A 23,407-nucleotide genomic window follows, 5' to 3' on the forward strand; every position below is an offset into this window, starting at 1 on the left:
TTTAATGTGTAGAGTCCAATCCTGGTAGGAAGTGAACCAGTCCATATTCCCCAACACATGATCAATCCTGGAATATATAACTCCATCAGCATGCTTATTGGACCAAGTATAATACTCCCCTATACTGTCCATATCTGCCAAACCACTTTTGTCCATCATCTCTCTCAAATCTCTAAATTCATAATCCATCACCAGTCTGCCACCCACTCTGTCCTGAGCCTTGATAACATTATTGAAATCTCCTAATAAGCACCAAGGGCCAGTCTGATTAGTACTAATTTTCTCAATATCTTTTCATAGAAGTTTCCTCTTGTCAAGCAGGTTCAAAGCATAAATTGCAGTAATCCAAAATAGGAATCCCCCTCTACTATCATACACCCCACAGTGAAGGAGTTGGTCAGTCGTATGCACCATCTTAATGTCAAATTTCCTATCATTCCAGCTTAGCCAGATACGACCATTATAGTGGTTATCATAATTATCCAAATATGCATCATGGATTCTCAGTTTATTTCTAACCCTGCCAGCATTATTCCTCTTTACTCTAGTTTCAATAAGCACTAAAATATCAGGACTAAGATTATTGAGACGGGAGCTAATCTCAGAAATCTTACCTGCCTTATTCAGCCCCCGAATGTTCCAAGAAATCAGCATCATCCTCCTTTACTCACTAACCCCTCATTCACAAGGGTTAATGGGTCAAATGAGTTATCCTGGATAATCTGTGGCACTCCTTCGTTCACAATGGCTTTGCCTTTTCTGTGTCTCTCAATAGTAGTCCAAACCTCCTCCTCATTGGCATTAAGATGAGGGTCTGGTGTAGCTTTCTCTGAGATCAGAGCCTTCCCACCTACAACCTCACTTGGCATACTCTTTTGCTTCCATTGTTTCACTGGCTTTTTCTGAACACTATCAAGGCAGTTGTGACCAACTCGTTGACATCTCTCGCAGAATCTCGGTCTCCAGTCATATTCAACAACCTGCTTTCTCTTGTTACCTTCAGCATCCCGAATGTTAATCTCAGTAACTGGTGCTTTTCTGACATCCATTTCGACAAGTATACGCGCATAAGATACACGTAATTTGTGCGCTGTGCATTCATCTGTTACAATAGGGGTGCCCAACGCACTACCAATCTTACTTAAGCTCTTTTGACCCCAAAGGTGAAGCGGCAGATGGGGAAGCTTGACCCAAATTGGTATCGTGCGGAGCATATCTCTCTGCAGATCAAAGTGAGGCTTCCAATCCGTCAAGAGCATTGGCATATTGTATATGGTGTATCATAAAGCAAATTAATTATTTATAATGAGGTTGTTTCCTAAAAAGCAAATTAAAATATTATGATCTTTTTTGACAAAAAAATCTTGTGATTTTAAATGCAAGGAAACTTATTCATGACATATAAAAAAAAAATATTTGTGGTTGTTGCTTATTACGGAATATTAGTTAATCTAATTTTAGCATTTTCTTGTTTTGACTATTTATTATTTATTGGGTCAATGATAAATTGATGGGTCAATAAAAGAAAATAAAAATTAGATGCTTAATCTGTATATAAACCACATACATGAGAATGAACATTAAGTTTAGCTATGAGAAGTCTCATTTCTGTAAGATTCGAGAACAAACCTCAAAACAATATTGCAATAGAAAATTACAGTAAGTATACTCAATCATTTCTTGAAACATTCATTCAAACAAAAGATATGTATTTCATCAAACAGTTAGTGGGGATATGATAGCCGTGTGATATGATTCATGTGAACTTCTGAATATTATTCAAATCTGTGTAGTTTACAAAAAAACAACAAAGATATTTATCATTTCTTCATTTTTTTTCTATATTGTACACATTTAACTTATCACACATCTTAATTTGTTTCTGAACTGTAATCTGTGTGCTCCTCTGCTATGTATAATTATAAGTCATGGCATGAAGGTCGAACACCTCCTAATGAAGTATATAGAGAAAGCTTCCCAACAGGAATTCCCATTCCCTAAAAAAACAATTGAAGGTTGAAGAGACAAAAATTAGACTCACCAATTAAAGTGGCCATTCAATTAAAGTGATCCACTCACCAATTAAAATGGAACAAACAAAATAAAATATTAAAAGTTAGACTCATCTCATGTGGTAAGAATAAAAATCTCTCCTCATAAATATAGAAATTATATTTGATAGGAAACATGTCATTCTACTACATTTCATGATTTACGAAGAATAAAAGTTTTTGCGGTAACAAACGATTGGGGTTCTGTGGCATAGAACACACCCGATTCATCTCTACATCAACAAAAATACTCTGAGTAATCTCTACCTGCAAAAACAAAACCTGAATCATTATTTAGGAATTTCATTGAACAGTTGGTACCCATAAAGGAAAGAATATAAGAAAAGGATAAAAATGAACACAAGAAATTTCTCAGGTCCTGCTATCATCGCCATTTTTTTCTGTCAACACATGAGTACCTAAGGGATCTTAGGATCAATGATCTAAAGAATGAGAATAGGGGCTTCAATAACCTTTACCAAATCCTTGTAAAAAGGCCTATATGAACTATCCGCTGGAACTCAGAACCCTCTTATTCTTACTCTCTTCAAATCAGAACCATCTTCTTCAATGGAATCCTCTTATTCTTACTCTATTACACCAATTATATCAGTATCCATATCCTGGAACATTCCTCTCAAACCAAAAAACTCTTCCTGGAATAGACATATGAAAAACCAGTAGTTTGGAAATAAAAGGAACAAAACCTAAATCCTAAAATCAAAACAAACACAATCAATACATGATTCAATGGGCATTTAAAACAAATAAATCCTAAATCCCAAAATCAAAACAAATATTTTCAGAGAAATCAAAAACATAAAAACCCGAATAAAACATACCTTCACTGAGTTTCTTTGTACATGAGATGTGTAAGAAAAATGATTTTGCGTTGCTTTGTACACGAAATTTCAGCGAGGTCGGTTGCAACCGTCGTGGGATATGAAACCTCCTTTGTACCTTTCCACCAAAAGGAGTTTTTATATATTTTTTCTTCACTTAACCAAAAAAATAGCGACAATTTCCTTAACAGTCGTTAAAAGAGTCGCAGAAACTAACAACCTATATTTGAAAAACATGAATAGTTAATTTATTGAAAAAGAAAAGCCCTTTTTTCCCTTCATAATCATCAAAGTCACTCAAAATATTATCTATCATCACTTAAAATCATCAAAGGCAATTTGTATTAAAAAAATTCTAACCAAAATTTATCCCCTTTTCATTACCAACACCAACAAAATAAAAACCTTAACTTTACCTACATAATCATACCTTTGTTGTCGTTGAAGAGGAAGGAAGTTAGAAACCCATAGATAAAACCTAAAGAACCTGGAAAACAAAAAAGAGTGAAGTTAAAAATCAATGGATCTTCTTTAATATCACAGATCTGAAAAACATCACCGATCTTTTTCACATATAGATCGAAACATTCACTAATCCGTAAACACGATAACTACAAAAACCAGTAAAAATCACATCTTTGTCATGGAAAAAAAGAAGAAGAGGAAGAAAGAGATTCGCGTGACAGAGAAAAGAGAGAGATTCGACGATAGCAGAAGAAGAAGATGGAGAATGTTGAGGTACATGAAGAAGAATGAGGAGAAAGTTGAAGAACATGTGCACAGTTGAGAGAGAGAAAGAGAAAATTAAAATATGAGATAGAGAATAGAGAGCGTACCATAGGGAGTCAGAGAAAAATTTGAAATTTGAATTAAAGTTGCATGGAAAAAAGAGGTAACTAAAAAAAAAATTGAATTGGACCTGTGTGACATCATCAACTCATTCAAAGAGAGGTAGTAAAGGCATAAAATAACAACTATGTCTTTAAAATAGAACTATATGACATAGTTAGTTGCATAAAGTAATTTTAGGACCAAAATCACCCCATTTTGTGAATGTGGCAAAATTAAAAGCAAGGGTAGTAGTGCCTTCCAGAACATTAAGTGTTCTTATGGTAGATACCTTTATTTTGTAAACATAACAACATTATATTTTTTTACTCATACCATGAACAAATATTTATGAAGATATTTAGAAATCTAACCTAACAAAAACAACACTCCAATGGTCTAATTTGATTGATGATCATAAGCATAGAAAAGAATAGAAGCAATAGAAATAGACCGAATATTCTACGGATGACTTTGTTTTATTGACGCATTTTGAGGACGACTTTTACTTCTTGTAATAATTGTAAACACACCGCTTAACACACGAACCAAACAAAACCATAGAGCATAAGCATATCTGTTTCTCTCTCTCTCTCTCTCTCTAAAAAAAAATCTTAAATTAGGATTTTCAAGATATAAGATTACTATACTCTCTTATCCTTGTCGCATTCTTATTGCTCTCTCTCGGTAATTAATTATTAATTTAATATTATAAAAAAACGATAGAGAAAAAAACAGTAATTGTTGAAAGAGAAGAAGCATCATCATCATCTTCTTCAGAACCCCCAATTTCTTCCTCTCACCCACCCATTCCAATCGAGAAATCCTCTTTCTTCTCTGGTAATCATTTCTTCATCTTCATTCTATCATCAATTTCATTCTTCCGTGTTAAATTTACGCTCTTACTATGCTTTTTCTTGCAAAGCGATTTTTTAGGGGTGGTTAAAAAATTGTCTGAATTCGACTTTTTTTTTTCAGTTAAAAAATTCTCACATCCTATTTTTTCGGTTTCTGTTTTGATGATCGCGTCGACGCTATTTTGTTCCGTGTTCAATTTTGTTTTTTTTTTTCTTCTTCATCTGTTCTGATTTTTTAACTCTACCCTTTTGTTTCAAATATGTATAATCGATTTGGTTTGGTTTGTTTTGGTTCGTCTGAAAGGCTAGGAATGTTGGATTGGGTACTGTGAAGTTTCGTTCTTTTGATGATTTTGGAAATGTTTATTGTTATTGATTTGAACCTGATTGTTGTTGAGCTTGTGTAGTATGTTAGCTTTTTGTGTCTTGGGATGCTGAGTTAATTTCCCTTTTTGGTATAGTGATGAGAAATGAAGGGAGAGGAAAAGATTTCGATTGAGATATATCGTTAATCTTGATACTTTTAGAGAATAGAGATGTTGATTAATCATTATTTAGCTTCTTTGAATTGTTTAGTTTCCTTTTACCAAAACTGTTTCTGCGATTAAATTAAATTTTCAGCACAATATAATTTCTTGAATTTTATCATTTTATGGATAGTTGGTTTTCTTGTTATGTAAATGATTTTTTCTTCTTCATCTCCATTTGGTCCCTTTGCATTTGTCGTGTGCCCTTCCGAACGCCTACTAATCTCTTTGCCGGTAGATAATGTATTGTCAAAACTAAAGATGTTTACAACCCAACTTGTAGCTCAATTGGCCTAAGGATATTAAGACTCGGTGTAGTGTCTGTTTCGGAGGTTCACTTCTTCATGATGCAACCTTTTCCCTTCCCTTCTGAAGTTATTGTGCCTTTTATATAACCTCCCGAAAGAATTACATTCTTCTTTTGCTTTAACCATAATTCTCATAGCTTTGTCGTTACTAGCACCACATCCAGTTTACCTTAGTGTTTCAATAATCCAACAGTTGGGAGATGTTTTAAAGTTGGAGATTTGTTTTTAAAGGTTAATTGTTTGCTTGCTATCTCGGTGGAAATTAAACATGCAACAGTGATGAGCACTCAAATTTGTTACAGTTGTCTTGGTTGGTATGTGGGGTGTAAAATTGTCATGGAAACAATCACTAATCAACATATACAAAATTAGTTTTTTTCCCCCTTATCTCATTTGTTCTGTCTGGATCTTCTATCGAGGATGTATACGAGCTCCTTATCATTGAATCAGAAATTATTGGTCCAACAACAATACATGTTTGAGCTTTTTAGCTAGTTCTATCTTATTCATGTGTTGCTGGAATAGTTTTTGCTTCATAGCAAATTGTTTCAGTCACATTTGCTTATGTATCTATGCTCAATTTATTGCATCAATCAAATGGGCTAATTCTTAGTGTGTCTAGAAAAAAATGCTATAAACTTCAGTTTTACGGCCAATGTGTCATCCGCAGGTTATATGTACGACTCTTTTGTGCATTTTATATATAGCTTGAGATTTGATTATCTATGTATTTTTTTTTCATTAATTTAGGTGGGATATCTTGGTTTTGATGCAAGGTCAAAGGAGGACTATTGGGTCCTTCCCGGCAATTGTTAGCAAGATGCCAGGTCCTAGTTCTAACGGCACTGATATGAATCATCAGTCTTCCTTGAATCATGTGCAGAATTCAGTAGATTTTCGACTGTCAGATTATAGGGGGTCTTCTGGTGAGACTGCATGTTTACTTGGCAGTGGTCCTAATGTGGCCTTTAATGGCTGGAATACCGGTGAACACAGTTCTGGACTGAATCTGATCAACCAAGTCAATGATGATGCTCTAATATCAGAACATAGATTGTCTTCTTCATGTAGTGCTATTGCCGAGGATGGTCAGAGACCTGAAGAAAGGCAATTACTTGGGAACCAATCCAGAATTCATCCTTCCTTTTTGCAAGGTTCCAGCTCTAATCATACAGCTCAGAATATTAATCTTGGTATGGGGCACATTGGCAACTCTTCTGACCGTGGGAAAGGAAAAGAAACTGGTAGTGGTGGGAATAGCAACAATCCAGGTGGATTAGATAGAGAGAAGATAATACTTGGCAGCTCGTCATTCAATCACACAGGAGCTTCGTCTACAAGCTCTGGATACATGGCATGGGGAGATAGCAGTAGTTCAAGTTCTTCTTTAGCTAATTGGGGTCCTTCCTGCAAGAGAAAGACCCTTGAAGGTAGTTCTATGCAACTATGTACCGGGGGAAATTCGAGTTCTCTTGTACAAACTGAAAATGGTTACTGGCCTGCTGATTCTGTTGATCTTAATGTTCCTGGAAGCTTAGGTGATCTGTCACCTTTAGACGATTTTCGTGTTACTAGCCCTCCATTTCAGCAGAATACAAGAAATGAAGCTTCTAATATGTTCCCTTCAGTGATAGGTGTAGCGGAAAATGTGGAAAGGCCTCTAAGAAACTTTGATAGGAGAATAACCCATTTACAGCATCCGGAATCTGTACCTCTCAATTTAACATCAACAGGGAGTGCTAGACATCAGAATTATCCTTCTCCACATCAAACACCTGGCTCTCTCTCATTTAGCGAGTCCTTGGATTTGAGGTTAACAGCTGGAGTAACAGCTGCTAATTCTGTTGTGCCACAAACCCAGTCACCTTCCCTACACATGCATCCTTTTCCGTGGAATAGAGGTGCTAATCCTAGAGTGGCCAGATCATCAAGTTCTTATAACTCGGGAGAAAGAGCAGTACGCGAAGATTTTAACTTAAGAATCTTCCCAAGAGATGGTACTGAGCATCCCATGAATTTGCCTGCATCTTCAGGACATGAACCTGCAGGTTGGTATACATCTTCTAATAATGTGAACAACGCTGGAGGTATACCTCCTCCATCCTGGATTGGATCTAGTTCAAATGTCCACTCGTTACCTAATCCTAGCTGGACTTTTAACCATGAAGTCCCAACAGAAAATCTACAGAGAGTTTCAGAGTTCAGTCCTTGGTCCCTTTTTCCATCAATCAGCTCAGCATCCGGGGCTCATAATGGCCATTCCCCCTCTACTTCCGGCCCTCTTTCTTTTTCTCAGGGTTCTAGCAGCAGTCAACCACATCCAAGAACATCATATTTGATGGAAAGAAGGGGGGATGTACTCCCTGCTCCTCATTCACTGCGAACATTACCCGCTGACAATGAGGGAAGACGCCGGCTCATATCTGAGGTATTATTTCTACTTACTTTTTACAAGATATGCTGCACTGTCTTTTACTTAAAGGCTATGCCATGCTGGTATGATGATTTTCCTTTACTAAATATGCTCAAATAGCCTGGATTTACAATTCAAACAGCAGGAAATATTTATTGGTGAATAAATAGTACAACTTCACTGATTCATACTATTGCTTATGGTCTGGATATTCTTCTTATTTCTGTTTGCTGCCACATTTCTATAATTTCAGTTTCCTTACAAGCAGCGTAGCTTATTTTTATCAGCCAATTAATAAGCATTTCGATCAAATAAAATTTGAAAAACAAATTAGCTAAATTTGGTGCCTACCTGAACTAACTATGCAGTTGTTCTATGTGCCAGATTCGCCAAGTCTTGATTGCAATGCGGAGGGGTGAGAGCTTACGAGCTGAGGTTTGAACTTTAGTTTATGATTATATATATTGGCTAAATATGGCATGCATATGTTGTTTCGTGAAATCAGTATTCGGGGTGTTAGAATTCCTATTCAGTCATGTTTGTGATGAGAGAATTCTCAATATAGTTTTCTCAATTTCTGTTTTTGTATTTCTTCAAATGATTACAAAGCGATTGAGGCCTATTTATATAACCATAGATCTCAATTTAGTTAGTTACAAGGCTCCTTAAATCTAGGGGTCAGTTTCCTAGATTTTAGGAGTTAGTCAGGGGTAGTTATACGGGCTAGGATACTGTGCAGCCAGTGCACAGTAAGAACTATATTGACTGGTTGATACCAGTTCCTTAATACCCCCTGAGAGCTGAACTGTGGGGGAGACACATGAATCCCTCACGGTGAGCTTGTTCCTGAACTCCCCAAATTTGGAAGGTGGCAGGGCCTTGGTGAGAATATCTGCACACTGCTGAAATCCGGCCGCATTGTCAAATAGCAGCGCCATGGCCACTATCGCGGATATACATGGCGGTTTTTGGGCTTGCTGCAATGGTAAATATCGGCCAATATTGCGGGTTTTTCCGCCATAGTTCGCTATAACGGCTCTCCGCCATGGATCGCCATCCGCCATCGACAACACTGATATCCAGGAATATGCAGAACCTGAAGTTGCTTTGCCAACACCTTCTCTTTGACATAGAAGAGATCTAGTTCCATGTGCTTAGTTTGAGCATGGAGAATAGGATTATGAGCTAGGGCAATGGTGCTCATGTTATTACAGTTGGTTGGAGGTGCATAGGAGATTCCCAACTCTTGGAGAAGTGATTGGATCCAAAGGAGTTCTGAAGTGGCAAGAGCCTGGCTGCGATATTCAGCTTCAGTACTGGAGCGAGATATATCTGGTTGCTTCTTGGCTCACCAAGAAATGAGTGTGTGACCTAGAAAGACCCAGACCCCCAATCAGCATCACAAAATGCTTGAAGAGAGATAGGAAAGTGTATGGTAGGTGCTAGATGAAGACCCCAACTGATGGTGCCCTTAAGATACCTGAGAATTCGTTTGGCAACTTGCGGAATAGACTCGAGGTGCTGCCATGAACTGACACACTTTGTTAACAGTAAAGCAAATGGCAGATCTACTGATGGTAGCATACTGTAAGGCTCCAACCATAGACCTATACATGGTTAGGTAATATAAGGAGATGATAGTGGGAGATGATAGTGGGTTGGACTCAAGCATGTTGGTTTTGGTGAGCATATCTTTTATGTATTTGCCTTGGGAGAGTGACATAGATCCATTATCCTTGTTCTTGACTTCTTTGCCTAAGAAATAGTCAAGCTGACCTAGATCCTTGAGAGAGAATACTGAGTGAAGCTTAGAAATCATAGATTGAGCGAACACCTTGTTATTACTAGTGACAATGATATCATCAGCATAAACTAGCATGTAGACCAAGTTGGGACCTTTGGAGTATATAAATAGAGGGATCACATTTGCTTGGTGCAAATCCAAGATGAATGAGAGTTCTTGAGTCTATCAAACCAAGCCCTAGGGGCTTGTTTTAGACCAATATAGCGCCTTATGAAGTTTACACACTAAAGACTTGTTGGATGACTCAAAATCAGGAGGTTGAGTCATGAACACTTCTTCTAGAAGACCATTCAGAAATGCATTGTTGACATCAAGCTGGTGCAAGTGCCACCCTTCAGACAATGCTAAAGGGAGTATGATCTTGACAGTGACTGATTTTATGACTGGAGAGAATGTTTCTGTATAATCATCCCATATCTTTGGTGAAATCCTTTGGCAACCAGCCTGACTTTGTATTTTTTTATGGGCCCACCAGGGTTTCTTTGATCCTAAACACCCACTTGCACCCAATAGAAAGTTTGCCAGGAGGCAAAGGATCAAGATACAAAGTTCCATTCCTCACTAGGGCATCATACTCCTGAGTCATTGAGGCCAACCATGTTGGATCAGAGAGGGCCTGCTTGGTATTTCTTGGTTAAGCATGTGCTATTAAAAGTGTGTGATGTAGTCTAGGAACACAATACCATCTTTTGATCTAGTAGTCATGGGGTGAGTGTTGACTGGTTGTGGCTTAGGAATAGGATGAATAGGTGAGTTTTGGGAGGATGACTTGCAGAAGCCATTGGGGAGACTACATCCTTGGAGAAGATACAACGGGTGAAAGCTGAATTTCTGGAGGTTGGTGTTCAGGAGTTGCAGTAGAGGTCAATGGTGTAGGAATGGCAATAATGGGTTGAGAACTGATAGTAGTTGAGTATGGGACAGTATGTATGGTGGCAGGTATGTGTGTGTTGCTTTGTATGGGGAGAGAGGAAGGTGGAGAGAATAACTTATGATAAGGGAAATTTAAAACTACACCCTTGGAGATATATAGTCTACCACTAAGGGCAAGACACTTATAACCTTTGTGGGATGTAGAGTAGCCTAAGAAGAGACACCCTTGAGACCTAAACTGTAGCTTATGCTTGTTGTAAGGTCTGAGTAGGGGGAAATAAGAGCAGCCAAAACACTCTAGACTTATAGTCAGGTGTAGTGCGAAAAGGTTTAGTGTAAGGAACTTCAAAACTTAGAGAAGAGGTTGGAAGTCTGTTGATGAGATATACACTAGAGCTTGAAGCAACATTCCCATATTTGGAAGGGTAAGGATGCTTGAGAAAGGAGTATGAGGCCCATTTCAACTATGTGTATGTTTACTTTCCACCACCCCATTTTGATGATGTGTGTGTGGGCAAATTACCCTATGATGAATGCTAGACTTGTTTAGGCGTTGAGTGAAGGGACGAAATTCCCCACCCCAATCAGTTTGGATTTCTTTGATTTTGAAGGGAAATTTTGTTCCACCATAAGTTTGAATTGCTCAAAGATGGTGATAGCTTCAAATGTGTTATTGAGAAGATAAAACCATGTCAATCTTGTGTGTGCATCCAAAGAGGTAATGCAGTAACCCATTTGTGGAAGTAAAGGAGCAGGGCCCCATAAGTCACTAAAGACTAGTGCAAGAGGTGAAGTGTAATTTATGGTAAAAGAGTGAGAAGGGAGCTTGTGAGCTTTCCCTAAGCAACACGAAGAGCAAAAATCCAATGTGCCTTTATTAGTTAAAGGAATGTTCCAATTATTTAGCACAAGTCTTTGAATTTCAGTACAAGGATGGCCAAGTCTATTGTGCTATAGTGAAAAGGAATGAGCACTATTATTTGAAACAGAATTAGCAGTAATAATATTAGTATAGGTGAGGCATGAAGAAGCTTGTGGTTGAAGCATCAGGCTTGGAAACATGTAGAGGCCATCACTGCCCAAACTTCCTTGAAGTAAGACCTTTTTAGTGGCCTGTGATTTGACAAAGCATGTGTCGGGATGAAGCTCAAAGAGGACCTTGTTGACTTTAGCAAATTTATTCACACTTAATAAATTTCTTGTGATGGTAGGTACATGGAGTAAATGATGTAAAGTGAGTGTAGAGGATATGTGTAATGGTGAGGTGAAATTAGAAGTGGCAATAGATGAAACAAACAAACCTTGTCCATTGCCAATATATTTGATCAGGGCCTTCAACGTGAGAGTGTTGCTGAATGTTGCCACCATTAGGAGTCACATGGTGGGAAGCACCAGAATCTGAATACAAATTGGTAGTAGGAGTCAAATCTGAGATGAGATACAATGCTTGAGGAGCTTGTGTGGAACCCGTGAGGAAAGCACGGACTGAACTTGATACGTGAATTTGAAGGAGGAAATGCAAACTGTTGTACTGAGTTCTATGCAGGATTGATGTAAGATGGATGAGGTGCAGAGTTTTGTGCAGTATTGTGAGGCATCATTACTTGAGGCATAGCTGGAAGTGACATGGAAGGATAGGGCACATGATATTGAGGTCCAAAGATACTCCATGCTGAGTAAGGCCATGGTAAGGGCTGAGAGTGAGCATGTGAAGTAGGAATTCGAGTGTGTGATCTGTGCGATGAGATGGCAACGAAGGAGTATCATATGCTTTTGACTCTTCTTGAGAAATGGTAAGGAAGAAATCTCTTTTGAAGCAATGATAGCAGACAGATGCCTCATGTCTAAACTTTCTACATACTTGACATTGAATTGCGGCACCCCTACCATGGCGACCGCCTCCTCGAGATCCAAAGGCTTGAAGACTGGCTGAGTAAGTCTCAACAGAGGAATTAGGGTTTGACGCTGTGAAATGAACTTGAGGATCCACTGTTTAAGGTGTGTCGTTTGAAGCAGTAAACGACACTGTTAGATTCGCATTTGCATAAGCAATCGTGTTCTTGCGAAACCGGTCCAGTCGCCACTCATGACAGAGAAAAAAAGTTTCAACTTCTTCTATGGAAAGAGTGCCAAATTTTCCTGCCTTGAAGCTGACTGTAGATTCAAAATCTTGAGTTAATCCTTTGAGGATTACATCAAGGTGCTTGCGTGGAGAAATCGGTTAACCAATGCGATTGATAGATCCAATCGTTTGAACATGAAGGAGGACTTCAGAAATTGAGTTTTTGCAGTTTTCGAGCTTCGCGTGTCTAAGTTCAGATCGATGCTGGCAGAGCTTCGCTGCTGTGTGTTGATTGCAGCCATGCGAGGAGTAATTGATCTTGTTGTTCCCATAACTCAAACTGAGGAGAAATGGGATCATGATTCACATCATCAATTGAAGCATTCTTGACTGGAATTTTAGGATTGAGCAAGAAATGATGAAGCTTATGAGCTTTGATTACAGGTTCTACCTGATTACACCACATGAGGTAATTCTCTCAATCAAGCTTTTCAGAGATGGCAGAAAATGCATGTTTGCGCGTTGGGGGAAGAAGGCGCAATCTGCTGCACTGGTGTGGGAGGACCAGAGGCCTCAGGATCGAAGGGAGCTTCTACTGATACCATGTTAGAATTCCTATTAAGTAATGATTGTGATGAGAGAATTCTCAATTTAGTTTTCTCAATTTCTGTTATTTGTATTTCTTCAAATGATTACAAAGTGATTGAGATCTATGTATAGAACCATAGATCTCAATTTAGTTAGTTAGGGGTCAGTTTCCTAGATTTTAGGAGTTAGTTAGGGGTAGTTAGTTATATGGGTTAGGATACTGTGCAGCTAGTGCACAGTAAGAACTATGTGGACTGTATGATACCAGTTCCTTTAATACGCCGTATTATTGCCATTGGTTTCTTCAATTATTGCACTTGATGATTTTTCCACAGCCCTATGTCTGTTATCTGAGGGAGATACTCATCTTCGGATGGCATACTTAAGAAATAGTTAGGATAGAACCGGCTAATAGTATGCAGCAATCATAACATTAGCTCCCATAAGTTGTATGTGAGTTGATGGGAAAGTGTAATCAATAATAATGCTGGTTATATCTTCTGTTTCTTTACACTACATGTTTTTAGATTCAATTTTACCTATGTTTGTTCACAATTCTTTACAAATTGATATCTTTGTTTACGCTTATAGTTAAGTTGCATATGAAATATCTGCTTTGAAGCAAGCAGAAGCATGTAGATTATTGAGAATGCTAACTTCACAACTTTTGCCTTCAATCCACATTTGCAATGTCAGGATTATATGCTCTTTGACCCTTTCCTATATCATGGCATGGCTGAAATGCACGACAGACACAGAGAAATGCGTCTTGATGTTGATAACATGTCATATGAGGTAAATAGAGGATATGTGGTACTCCCATCCATTAGCAATGTTGCTCTTTTTAGTTCTGACTTCAACTTGGATTGCAGGAATTATTGGCACTGGGGGAGCGTATAGGAGACGTAAGCACTGGACTGAACGAAGATATAATTCATAAGTTGATGAAGCAGCGATTTTACACATCTCTGATGACTGAGTCTTCTTCTGATCTCGAACCTTGCTGTATCTGTCAGGTATGAGTAATGGCTGATCTGGCTGGTATGATACAATGACGTGTCTGTCTAATTTATTCTGAAACAGATCCTTAACTTTTCCTGTTCTTCTTTATGATGACAGGAGGAATATACTGATGGACAGAAAATTGGTTCGCTGGATTGTGGGCATGAGTTCCACACTAACTGCATCAAGCAGTGGCTAATGCAGAAGAATATGTGTCCAATTTGCAAAACAACAGCCTTGGCCACGTGACCAGGAGATTCCATCCCTCCATACATATAATATCCATTTATCAGTTTGATATTGTTGTTGGCTCCATCTATTACTTTTTTTGTTTCATGAACTTCCTCTCATCTGTCAAGATCGAGAAAAAAAACGCAAAAAAAAAAAACATAAAAATGGAACATTGGTGGTTAAGGTCTATATAGTAGAATTACATTTATACTGTGATAACGGACAATTACATGTCCTTTATGATGGCTAAAAACACTTGAATTTTATTAATTTTCATTATGAATTTAAGACTGTTGTGATCGCGGAAGTGCTGAGTATACTGCATAATTGCTTGTTAATAGTGATATAGATTTTCGATATCTGTTTGATTTATTGGTTTCAGTTGATGCCATTTTGCACTAACACTCTAAAATAATCTCAGAAGCTGAGCACACTTGAATTTTTGTATGTTAACTAGTAAGAGACCCGTGCTGCCGCACGGGTATTCGTTTATTTTATATAATATATTTTGAATGATATGAAAATTAATGTTAAATGCCACTATGAGTAATTTCATTAATTATTATATAAATTAATTAGACATGAAAAAATATAAATTTTGATAGAATATCAACTTCATAATATTATAAGAAATGTAAATGCAAAATTTAAAATATAAATAAAAAATATGAAATTATTTACTTAGTTGTAAATTGAAAAATATTATAAAGATTTAAGTGTATTTGAAAATAATATTTTTGTTTTTAAATAAAGATAATAATTTGATAGTGACCCGTAACATACAAAATTAATTGTGTAAATGACTATATAGTATTATTCAATGAGATAAAAATACAATTTTTATTATATTGAAGTTAAAAAATAGATTAATTAGTGATGCGATATAAATAAAATAATTCAATTTGATATTGTGTAGATAATGACCCCTAATATAAATAAATTTTTAATTGTATCAAAACTCAAAAATGGAGTTGAAAGAGACTATCATAAAGCCAAAGGTTCAACAAAGCAAAAAGTGTCAAACACCTGAAAGACCATAAAAAAGCCACAAAATTAATCAAAGTATCTTTAAAAAAGGACATGTAAAGAAAACTATGAAAGAAAAATAAGATGCATAGATTAGAGATTGAATTCTCACCATGCCCTTGGCCAACTCTTCTAAGCTGAGCAACATACTCAGATATTTTTTGATGGCTTCAACCTATAAAAGAAAAAATAATAATTATATAGCAGAATTTGGATGGATTAAGCTTCCTTGTAGTCTTTTTCCAACTACAATCCCTTAAACTGAATAGAAATATAGTTAATTACAAAAGAGAACTTATGCATACCTGTTCACCTAAAAACTGACTTTCCACAAAGTCTGCCAACTGCACATTACCATTCATTGAGGCAACCTGTTGTAAAAATGTACATAAAGTTAAAAGAGAGGAATTTCTATTTTATCAATTTCAATTTCAAAATGAATGAAAAAATTATACAAAGCACAACCAGTAAACAAAAATAAAAAATTTAACCCACCAAACATGTCTTACACTGTGCAGGTTAAGGAGTTTTTCATTTGTTAACTTCTCCAATGACAATGCTAGTTCCATTGATGCAATAAAGGAAACTATGTTCAATTCCAACACAAATTATTTAACTTTAGTTCAAATTCAATTATAATAAAAAATGATTAATAGTTCTAAAAAAATCAACTCTATTCAAAATCATGTTTATGAAACACTCATCAGGAACAACTACTCACTCATTTGATATTGTATAGAATTTATTTAATTTTAAAATGGGTGATTTAAGTTCAAATGATATTGTTGATAGTCAGTATTTTTAACTTGGTTTGGTTATAATAAAATTCATTGAAACTCACATTGATTAATGGTTTTGACACAATAGCCTTGAATGGTGATGCAGTCTATGAACTGGCAACTTTATGGAATTTGCAGGAAAATAGTATGGGAAATGTACCTTACATGGAAGATATGAAACATACATGCCATATTTTAAAGTATAAGCTGATTTAACACGGAAGTGGCCATTATAAAAGCAGCTTTTCCGTTGTAAAAACTAAAACACGTTTGAAACCCTTCATAAAGTAACTCTAATATAGCTAGTTGTACCATAAAGTTTGCATTGAAACCCTCCCTTGACAGATTGGTTTCCCAAAATGCTGGAGGCTGTCAAATCAGTAGGTTAAAATATATATAAGGAAATGATAATTTAACATTAAACTTTTATGATCAAATGTAACAATAGCATTGAGGTTTGGTTAGATGCTAACTTAGGTGAAGTAATTAAACTATATACCATTTTGTTTTACACCAAATTATTGAGTTATTTATGAACCTTGTTTTCAAACCTAGCATATAAACACCTATTTTAAACCACAAAACAAAAAATTAGACACATTAAGATTATAGGTCCAAAGTTTTGAAATAGTTTACTATAAATAATTTTTTTAATTAGAATTATAATGTTTTTTTATTAAGAATCATCAGTAAATGATATTAACCTATATTTTTGCACTCTGGTATAGACATAACTGGACTTCATATTAAGAAATGAATTCCTAAAATACTATCATATATAATGCATTTCAATAACCACACATTTAGAATGTGTGTATATGGATAGAAGTGAAGTACCATGTTTGAAAAAACATGTGAATGAGAAATGTCAATTCTTAGAATGTGTGTGTATATGGATATGTTTATAGATGCTTGCATTTTGTTAGTCGTTTCTATATGGTTAGTGGAAATGGTTCTATAGGGTACATGTGGATATGTGGAAGTGCTTATATAAATTTGACAGAACATGATGCAAATGACCTCCTGTTAAACATACAATGCCATGTTCATGTGAGTTAATCAAGAAAAGTTGCAAGTCTTATTACAAAGGTCTTTAATGATGAGTTGATTAGTTCAAGTAAAATTTTAAACGAAAACAAAATGCATAACGACACGCTAAGATTGTGACAGGGCTTAGAAGTTGGAATTAAATTAATCCTTACATAAATGGTGTCATCCTCTTTTCTCCTTAACAACCCAAAGGTCAACAACCCTAATGTTCATCTCCTATACTCTATTTCCTTTGACCATGCCCTTGACATTGTTGAAACTTTAAGCTGTAAAATGTATAAAAAAACAGCATAACAGTTTGACTAAATAAGGATAGTTACATAAACAATGAATATGTAAATCTTAATGATGATTTATATGATTGATAGGCTAATGAAAAAAATTGAACTTCAGTTAAAGAAACCAACTGAGAAACATTTATAAAGATCCAAAAACATGAAAAGTAGTTAAACTGCAAAACTTAAACAAATCAATAGTTTAAAAACGTGAGTTATGACACATACAAACCTGAAACAAAAATAACATGAGAAAAACTAAAATCCGAAACATTTTTTAAGGAATCTTTGTGGTTGTAACACATTTACCAACTCAGCTAAGCGCAATGAACAAAAATATAATTAGAGCTTGATAACTAAACCATGACACTGTTTCGAGTGAAGTCATCAATAGGAGGGTCACTAAAATCTTAAACTTTAACTAATCAATAGTTTAATAACATGACATATGACACATATTCAAACCTTGAAAAGAAAATAACATGAGAAATACTTAAATCTGAAACTTGTTTTAAGTCATTAATATCAGGGTCAAGAAATCGTGTAAAAACCATGTTTGACATGTACTATTAAGGAGAGAAACATACCATTAAGGAGAGAAACAGGGAAAGTGAATGCATATACAAAGTATGTGTTTGAATCCGTGCGAGAATGCTTGAAATCGAGTTAGGGAGACAAAGTTATATCAAGCATAATGTTGTAATCAACATACCAGATCAGAAAAACAAAAGAATGTTCATATTTTCAAGAACAGTGAACCTTATCTTGGAAGAAGATGGAGATGGATGAGTTGAGGAGCAAAGAAAGAGATAGTGAAGAAAGTGAAGAAAGTGAAAACGATGAGTGAGAAAGATAGGGAAAGTAGTGTTGTCTTAGAGGGAAAAGTGAAAGCAAGTCCAAATTTGCATAAGCTGACGAATGAGCAAACAACACATGGCTGTAGAAAATATTCAATTTGTTAATTACTGAGGTAACCTTTTGTAAGGGTAAAGTTATTTTGTTAGAAGGTTAAATTAGGGAGTTTGGTCAATTTTATAATATTGGGTAGATAGTAGATTCTAAATTTTACTAAATGTTGATATTATCTCCCTTCCACTAGTTTGATGTGTTTCCATTCTTTTACTGCTTTGCGAGGGATTTGGATACTTTCACTCAAATTTTTCCTATTTTGTAAGGAAAAACCCAATCAGGTAAAAATCACCTAGAAAAATGCAATCCAAAATGCTCAGATAAAAGTAGTAATAAAAAAAATCAACTATCTACCCAATACTAAAATGTAGCCCAAAATTACTAATTGGCCCTTACAACAAATATTTTTTATACTACAAAAAGGTCTTTCATGTAATTAACAAATTCAATATTCATCCATGCCATTTGTTCACCTTCAATTGGTCAATTTATTCAAATTTTTTACTGTGCCAAAACACTTTTCAGAAACTTTCGTTTCCCTCCAACATAGCTTCCTCCTCACTTTCCTTCTTTCTCTCTCATCTTATCTTCTCTCTTTTTTCCCACAAACCCTAATTTCCTTCTTTATCTATCTCTCTCGTCTTTTCTTCTCTCTCTTTTCCACAAACCCTAATACGATTTCTCTCTCTTTTCTTTCCGTTTTCTCTTCTCTCCGTCTTCTCCTTTCATTTTTGGCGGTGTTTTCCAGTTCTCAAAACCCTGATCGTGATTCAGGCACAGATGATGATTATGATGACAGTAGCATTTGAATGACATGAAGAGAAGGAAATGGAAGATGAAGCTGCTGCTTTGCGAGAGATGCAGGCCAAGATCGAGAAAGAGATGGGATCTGTGCAAGGTGATTTTTGTTTGTCGCCATTAAGATCTCTGGGTTCTTAGTTTTATGCTATTTTTGTACTTTATTTTTGAAAATTTTCTGGTGTGTGGTTGAATATTGTAAAATAGAAGTCTATTGTCTCCCTAAATTCTGTTTCACCTATGTAGATTGTTGAGTGCAGGCGGGTGTTGAAGTGGATATATGCATATGGATTCTATTTAGCGGAGCATGAGCATGTGAACAAGCAGTTCTTTGAGTACTTGCAAGGTTTTTTTTTTGTTGTCAATCTCAATTTGATTAGATATGTCTTGCATTTTGGGTGATTTCCTTGAAATAAACTATTCAACTTTTTTATCTTCAGGTGAGGTAGAATAAGATTTAGAGAAACTTCATCAATGGCCGAAGAGGAACTCCAAGTATTCCTCAATGGTGATGGCCCATCTAAAGATTTCAATGATTTCCGCACAAAGCTAGCTGGATTGACCAGGTAAATGTTATTAGTTATTATTGTTTTTGTTTAGAATTTGCCCATTTTTTTATTTACTTTTTTTTGTTTTGGTTGGAGTTTGACTTCAAATTTGATACATTTTCCTTAAGTTTCCTGGTAAGAGAGATATACTTTGTACATTTGTTTCCTGATAAGTTTCCTTATTATTGGTATGTTGTTTTGTTTGCATTTTCTTTTCATGTTTTGGAATGTTTTCCATCTATTGATTCTGTTGGTGTGACAATTTTGTTTCAGTATGCAGTTATATAATGACTATATGGAATTTGGTAAAATGACTCTATGAATAGCATAGGGAAAAAAAATCATATAGGCTGTAATCTGTAATTTGTTTTAACTTTATGACATATATGATCCATCTGCTCTCTATTGTAGGTCCATCTGCAGTTCCAGTGCTCTCTTTTCTTAGAATACAAACCTTCTTAGTATCTTCTAGCAAAGCTTTCATTGCAACATGATATGTTTGGACTGATTTAGCACCTTCTTCCAAATACTTGATTGCTTTTTAACGCATATTGTTATAGCGTACTATCGTAGAGTCACGGGAACTACTAGGATTCTTGTGCTAATTCTTGTGAAAAAGTTATGTTTTTGTCGTTGTTTCTTTATGGATTGTTCAGTAGCCGTCTAAAGCAAGCCAAGATAAGAGTCATGATACCGTCACCGCCGTTGAAAATTATTCACGGGCAGGTTCTTAATAACGAAAATGAAGAGAGCAAAAGCGGGAAATGCATTGCTGTCAATCCGGGGAGATTAGCCAAAGGAGAAGGCGCGGGTACTTTTGTAGAGCTTGATTAAAGTGGGGGTCCTAATAAAATTAACGCTACAATTGTGGCCATATGAACATTTGATTACAACAGACATCTTCGTAATATCAATGTATCATTTTACTTGAGTTAATTTTGATAAAGAAACAGAAATATGTATTGTTTCTTTTAACCTGGCGAGATGACCTAATGAGATGCAAGTGTAACAAAGAAAACATTGTTAAAAAAATGTCTTAGGTTAGAAAGTTGAAAAATACGCCCGAGGACCCTGATACAGAGAAATTTATTGGATGCAGTTTCTGTTTCTATTTATTTGAGTTGAATATAGATATATTGTTTCTTTCAAATTGGTCATTAGTGGCCAATTTAGCCACTATGGGTGTCTAATAGTATTTTCCAATTGACACTTTACCATTTCTTTTTCAGTTTTTTCAGGATTTGTACTTCGACAAGGCTGAAAATAACTCGAGGTATGTTCGTGCTCGATTTTCCATTCATTTTAGTTTTTATATTGTTTGGGTTTACATGCTTTTTCGTTAGAACCTCATTAATATTAACAATGGTATGCTCTTGATGCAGTTTTTGGTTATGAACCACATTCAGTTTTACCGATTGGAGTTGTTGCACTAGCCGACAACACAGGTTTTATGCCTCTTTGAGAGAACACAATTTCTCCTAATTTTTGGCTTCCCCACAAATGGTTCTTTTGTATCTTTTCTATGGCTTCCCCACAAGTATTCTTCCTGACTTGCTGCTATTACAGTTGGTGAGGAATTACAGTTTGGTATGAATGTTGAATACAATTAGTATTTTTTTAGTTAATGTTGCTGCTCATTTATTTTTGACAAATAGATTATCTTTGAAAATATTTACCCTGTAGCATGATATAGAATCCAACAAAACTGAGTTAAGCAACTCTAATGTGGATCTGTGATTTGTTAGGTGTGAATCAATGTCTATGAATCAACGAAGTTTACTTTGTATGTCAAATTGTTGCAGGGCAGGGCACAAGTGAAATCAACGAAGTTCACTTTGATTAAACATTTACAATGGATAAAATGCAGGTCTGTTGTGTCATGTGTGTGCTTCTGCCTCTTTGCGGTTGGCGTATCATGAACTGATCGCATATGATTCAGTTTGGCTCAAATGGTAATTTTATATCTGCTGGAATTTCGAATTGATCAAACTCATGCAGCTGTGAGTCTGCAGCGTAATTTTGTTCTGCAGCGATATTATTTTTTTCCAAATCTGTTACTGGAACTGTGTTGTTTGGCTACATGAACATGTATAGGATTTTGTATAAACCCAATGGCGATTGTTGCCTCTGCCTTTGCTCCATAAACCAGCCTCTGTTTAAGAAGAATATTGTAAAAAGTTTTGCTCAAAATAGGATAAGGTTGGTACAAATGAGAAATATAGGAAAAGCAGGCAGGATGTAACCATTCAATTATCAAGTACAGCAGGATGTAACCATCTTCTAGAGTGGTGAATGATATTTCAATCAGAAAACACAAATGTAATTAAGAATACTAATATTTCCTAATAGAAAAAATTGCAATTTTCCATGTTGTATATGGAAGTTCTTTGTTGTTTATAGTCTCTAACCTCTGTGATTACTGTGACCTCTGCAGGAGCAGTTGATCAGTGTTAACTAAAGATAATTTTATAGAAAAATGCAAATGTTAACTAAAGATAATTTTATACTCATGGATAAATTTATTAACTAAAAGTAATTACCTACTTTTTCGACGTATGCATCTAGCAACTTCTAGAAATAATAAAAGAGAATAGTGTTTATTTTGGCAAATAAAATTTCAAAGAATGGGGAACCTTTAGTTGTATAGTTCAAATGGTATTAATTCAAAAAGATATACTTGGCTTTCAAAGTTGATACTACAATTAGATTAAAAGTTCTGTCATGTGGGTCCATAAATGTACATTGATTTGTTTTTGTTGAGAATATGAAAGACGTATAGACTTGACATAATAAATGAAAATAATTATAAATATTCTTCTCCTAATTGCATGATATTATATCCTTATTTGCACAATTTTGTTTTATTCTTTAACACTTTCCCCTCATTCTATTTGGTTATATGGAGAGGCAAACATTCTTTTTCTCACTCAATCCATCTTAAAGTAAGTATTCAATAATTCTTTTCCAACTATAAATTAAATAAAAATATTACATCAATACATGAATCTGATTTTTTAAAAAGTTTTGATGAATCAAAGATAATGCAATAAAAATTGATCATATAGCTATAATTAGATGATTAATTCATATTAATGATTTATTAAATGTGCTATTGATATAAATACAAAAACTATATATATTAATAATTCAAATTCGTGAAAAATAAACAGCGATATTCAAAATATTTTTTTATTTTATTAATTCTCAACTAATAAAAATGAACCAAAATACTATTAGAAATACTCTATTTTTCTGCAAATTTGAGCTAAATATCCATTTTCATGCGGTTTTTACCAGAAATCTTTATTTTGAATTTAAAATTTTCCTTTTTTTTTTTTTTTAATTTTGTATGTTTATTTAATATAAATGAATTTTTATGATAATAATTTCTTTTATAATTAATTACTATTTCATTTTAAATTTAAAAATGTTTCTAAATATATTTTATACGACATTAAATAAACTTATATAAACTTATATGTGCGGGTCACTAACACCATAATACTTAACTCTTTTTGAAGTGATCAAGCCTTATCAAATAAAAAATATGAACGAATTTTTTTAAATGGTTAATTTTCATTTTATATATGCAATTTGATTAAACTTCTTTACTCCATATTTTTCGCATCGTTCAAA

General features: G+C 35.1%; 1 protein-coding gene and 1 long non-coding RNA gene across 2 annotated transcripts; one reads left to right on the forward strand and one right to left on the reverse strand.

Moving 5' to 3' along the window:
* Positions 1 to 2,005: 2,005 nt before the first annotated feature.
* On the reverse strand, positions 2,006 to 3,690 carry LOC131607413 (uncharacterized). Its single transcript, XR_009285295.1, has 3 exons — positions 3,324 to 3,690; positions 2,894 to 3,011; positions 2,006 to 2,318 (listed from the first exon to the last, which is right to left on the reverse strand). It is a non-coding gene; the product is annotated as an uncharacterized LOC131607413 (long non-coding RNA).
* Positions 3,691 to 4,373: 683 nt separating this feature from the next.
* On the forward strand, positions 4,374 to 14,724 carry LOC131602577 (E3 ubiquitin-protein ligase MBR2-like). The gene is made up of 6 exons (XM_058874726.1): positions 4,374 to 4,561; positions 6,164 to 7,841; positions 8,211 to 8,261; positions 13,850 to 13,948; positions 14,026 to 14,169; positions 14,273 to 14,724. Exons 2-6 carry the CDS (start codon positions 6,183 to 6,185, stop codon positions 14,402 to 14,404), a joined length of 2,085 nt encoding a protein of 694 aa, XP_058730709.1. The 5' UTR covers positions 4,374 to 4,561; positions 6,164 to 6,182; the 3' UTR covers positions 14,405 to 14,724.
* Positions 14,725 to 23,407: the final 8,683 nt, after the last annotated feature.

The sequence above is a fragment of the Vicia villosa genome, linkage group LG5, assembly GCF_029867415.1.
Source record: "Vicia villosa cultivar HV-30 ecotype Madison, WI linkage group LG5, Vvil1.0, whole genome shotgun sequence".
NCBI classification, from domain to species: Eukaryota; Viridiplantae; Streptophyta; class Magnoliopsida; order Fabales; family Fabaceae; genus Vicia; species Vicia villosa.